This window comes from Malurus melanocephalus, unplaced genomic scaffold (assembly GCF_030028575.1).
Source record: "Malurus melanocephalus ecotype Western Australia unplaced genomic scaffold, MMel_1.1 scaffold_133, whole genome shotgun sequence".
NCBI classification, from domain to species: domain Eukaryota; kingdom Metazoa; phylum Chordata; class Aves; order Passeriformes; family Maluridae; genus Malurus; species Malurus melanocephalus.
In genome coordinates this window covers 1,242,736-1,246,491 of record NW_026623365.1, presented here as the reverse complement: position 1 = coordinate 1,246,491, position 3,756 = coordinate 1,242,736, and the positions used below count along the sequence as shown (strand labels likewise).

General features: G+C 55.4%; 1 protein-coding gene across 1 annotated transcript in view; it reads right to left on the bottom strand.

The window, feature by feature from the left end:
• The window catches only part of LOC130576259 (myosin-6-like), a 14,119-nt gene that overhangs the window by 2,001 nt on the left and 8,362 nt on the right, over positions 1-3,756 (bottom strand). The window contains 10 exon segments of the mRNA XM_057370778.1: positions 17-142; positions 354-557; positions 637-945; positions 1,027-1,151; positions 1,230-1,395; positions 1,471-1,654; positions 2,468-2,664; positions 3,077-3,195; positions 3,295-3,421; positions 3,511-3,756. The exon segment at positions 3,511-3,756 is cut by the window's right edge and continues 120 nt beyond it. Of these exon segments, the coding sequence (XP_057226761.1) occupies positions 17-142; positions 354-557; positions 637-945; positions 1,027-1,151; positions 1,230-1,395; positions 1,471-1,654; positions 2,468-2,664; positions 3,077-3,195; positions 3,295-3,421; positions 3,511-3,756 (1,803 nt within the window).

Below are 3,756 nucleotides of genomic sequence, written 5' to 3'. Positions count from 1 at the left end.
CAACCATGGCACTCACATCAGTGATGGCTTTCTTGGCCTTCTCCTCAGCATTCCTGCACTCCTGGATGGCCTCTTCCACCTCTGTCTGCAGCTGGGAAATGTCGGCCTCCATCTTCTTCTTCTGGTTGATGAGGCTGGTGTTCTGGAGTTGGAGGAGAATATGTCAGGAGGTGCGTGTTCAACTGCTGACCCATCCTTCTTCAAACCCCTGGTACTTGATGCCCCCTACTCCCTGCCAACTCTGCCAGCTCTGCCAGCATCAAGGATCTGGAGACCTTGGTAACTCAGCCTATTAGAAGCCCAAACCCATGGATGGAGGTGACTTCTCTCCTTGAAGGTGTGTGAGGACTCACCTGTGAGTGGAGAAGCTGGACCCTCTCACTGGCCTCTATCAGCTCCTGCTCAGCCAACTTGCGGGCCCTCTCGGTCTGTTCCACCACTGCCCGCAACTCCTCCAGCTCTGACTGGAGAAGGTTGTTCCTCCTCTCCACAATGGCGATGTTCTCCTTTAGGTCTTCATTGGCTCTTACCGCATCATCCAACTGCAGTTGGGTGTCCTGTTGGGGTAAACAGAATGGACATCAGCCAGCAGCTCCAAACGGCTCGGAGGACCTCCACAGAGGTGGCTGATCCCACCTTGAGGTGAGCCTGGGCTCCTTTCAGGTGGGACTGAGCTTCGGCAGCCACGCGGTTGGCATGGCTGAGCTGAATCTCCATCTCATTGAGGTCACCCTCCATCTTCTTCTTCAGCCTCAGGGCCTCATTGCGGCTCCGGGTCTCGGCATCCAGTGAGGTCTGCAGCGAGTCCACCACCCGCAGGTGGTTGCGCTTSGCYTGCTCCATCTCCTCATCCTTCTCGGCCAGCTTGCGCTCGTARTCTGCCTTGACCTGGTTGAACTCCAGTTGGGCCCTCAGGATCTTTCCCTCCTCGTGCTCCAGAGAGGCCTGGTGTGGACAGAGAGTCATTAGAGGGCCACAGAGAAGACCAGGACAACATGGGACTCATGGYGATGTGATTTGGCTCACCTCAGCCTCCTCCAGTGCAGCTTGGAGCTCCAGTTTCTCAGCATCCAGCTGCTTCCGGACCTTCTCCAGTTCATGGATGGTCTTATGGCTGCCACCCAGCTGCTCCGTCAGGTCCGAGATCTCCTCTGCTTGGATGAGATAGCATCAGACTTGGTGGAAAGTGGTGGAGAATCAGGTGGACAGGGGGAGAACCATGGTCTYACCTTGGAGGTTTTTGTTCTCCCTCTTTAGGGTCTCCAAGTGATCAAGCGACTCCTCATAGGCATTCTTCAGCTTGAACAGCTCGGTGCTGAGGGACCTGGCCTCCTTCTGAGATGCCTCCAGCTCCATCTGTGACTCTTCAAACTTCTGCTTCCACTCAGACAAGATCTGGGGCAAAGCAATGGGTCACTTTCTGTCTCCGTATTTCCCATCTGTTCCTGTCTCACCACTGTGTCCTCCCACCTTGTCAAAGTTTCTCTGCTTCTTGTCCAGCGCAGCAGCTGCTGCATTTGACCGCTCCACATCTGCCATAAGGTCTTCAATCTCATTCTGCAGCCGGTGCTTGGTCTTCTCCAGGGAGGAACACTTGGCATTGACCGCCTCCACCGCTTCCTCAGCCTCCTGCAGCCGCTGGGCCAGCTTCTTCCTGTCACGGGAGAAAACCTGACTGTGGTGACCCATGGGCCAAGTGGGTCAACTCAAACCTTATTCTACCTATTGCTTGGCTGAGGCTCCAGATCTCCTCTACCATCTCCAGACCCTTATACCATCTCCAAATCCTTCTGCAGTGGAAGGGTGTCCACTCTCTCCTGCACCATAGAAGCTCTCTCCATGGGGAGAAGACTCACTTAGCCTCCTCCAGCTCCTCAGTGCGCTGGATGGCATCTGTCTCATACTTGGTCCTCCACTGTGCCACCTCAGAGTTGGCCTTGGAGAGCGAGCGCTGGAGCTCAGCCTTGGCCTCCGTCTCCTCCTCATACTGCTCCCTCAGAAGGTCGCAGTCGTGCCGGGCTGACTGGAGGGCATGGGCCAGTGCATTCTTGGCCTGGGAAGGAGAGGCAAGGATAAGGTGCGCTTGAGCTATGTATAGGTCTTNTGTCCAGCGCAGCAGCTGCTGCATTTGACCGCTCCACATCTGCCATAAGGTCTTCAATCTCATTCTGCAGCCGGTGCTTGGTCTTCTCCAGGGAGGAACACTTGGCATTGACCGCCTCCACCGCTTCCTCAGCCTCCTGCAGCCGCTGGGCCAGCTTCTTCCTGTCACGGGAGAAAACCTGACTGTGGTGACCCATGGGCCAAGTGGGTCAACTCAAACCTTATTCTACCTATTGCTTGGCTGAGGCTCCAGATCTCCTCTACCATCTCCAGACCCTTATACCATCTCCAAATCCTTCTGCAGTGGAAGGGTGTCCACTCTCTCCTGCACCATAGAAGCTCTCTCCATGGGGAGAAGACTCACTTAGCCTCCTCCAGCTCCTCAGTGCGCTGGATGGCATCTGTCTCATACTTGGTCCTCCACTGTGCCACCTCAGAGTTGGCCTTGGAGAGCGAGCGCTGGAGCTCAGCCTTGGCCTCCGTCTCCTCCTCATATTGCTCCCTCAGCAGGTCGCAGTCGTGCCGGGCTGACTGGAGGGCATGGGCCAGTGCATTCTTGGCCTGGGAAGGAGAGGCAAGGATAAGGTGCGCTTGAGCTATGTATAGGTCTTGAAATTCAGTAAGCATTGGTATTTCTTAGCCAAGCCCTCTCTAGACCATCCAAACCAAATCCAGCACGTCTAGACCTAGAGAGATCTAAAGATGGGTATCTTCAGTGTGGCCCAGTTTGATGTCCTCTGGTCTGGTGCCACCCAGCCACCCATAGACCAACCCAGTTGCTTCAGAGCTTACCTGCTCATCTCAACCTCTCAGGTGTTCAACCAATGCAACCCAACTCAGCCACTCTTAGGTGCAGCCACCCACCTGAACCAGCCTGAACCTGACATCTCTTATGTGCTACCATCATGAGGGTGAAGGACMCCTTGTCTTGTGGCCCTCCTGGATACCCTCTCAGCCATCCCACCATCCTCACCTTCATCTCCTCCTCCAGCTGCCTCTTCAGATCCTCCATCTGCTGGGTGTATGACTGCTTGCCCCTAGTTAATTGAGAAACAAGGGCCTCCTTTTCCTCCAGCTGGCGGGACAGCTCTCCTGCAGAGGTGGGACAGGTATTCAGGGGTGTGGTGGGGATTGAAGATGTGGGACAGAGGCTGAGGATGTGGGGTGATGGGTATGGGTCAAGGTTCCCACCGTTCTCAGTCTGGAGCTTGGCCCGTTGGGTGCTGGTGTCATTGAGGACTCGTTGTGTCTCCTCCAGCTTGGCCCGGTGTTCAGCTGCCTGGTCCTCCATGGTGCGAGAAATCTTCTCCATGCCCACCTTGGAAGAGGAAAGGATGGAGGGAAGGGATGAAGCAGGAGAATGATGCCCATGGTGGAGATAAGATGTCCACCTTGGCCTCCTTCTACCTTGGCCTTTATGAGTTGCTCCATGTTGGAGCTGAGGTCATCCAGCTCCAACTTGAGGTCACTCTTCTCCTTCTCCAGCTTCTGCTTGACCCGCTGTAGGTTATCAATCTGCTCACTGAGCTCGGCCACACTGTCAGCATGCTTCTTGCGCAGAGCAGCAGCTGTGGCCTCATGCTGSAGTGTGGCCTCCTCCAGGTCCCGCCTCATCTTCTGGAACTCTGCTTCCCGCTTCTTGTTCAGCTCAAT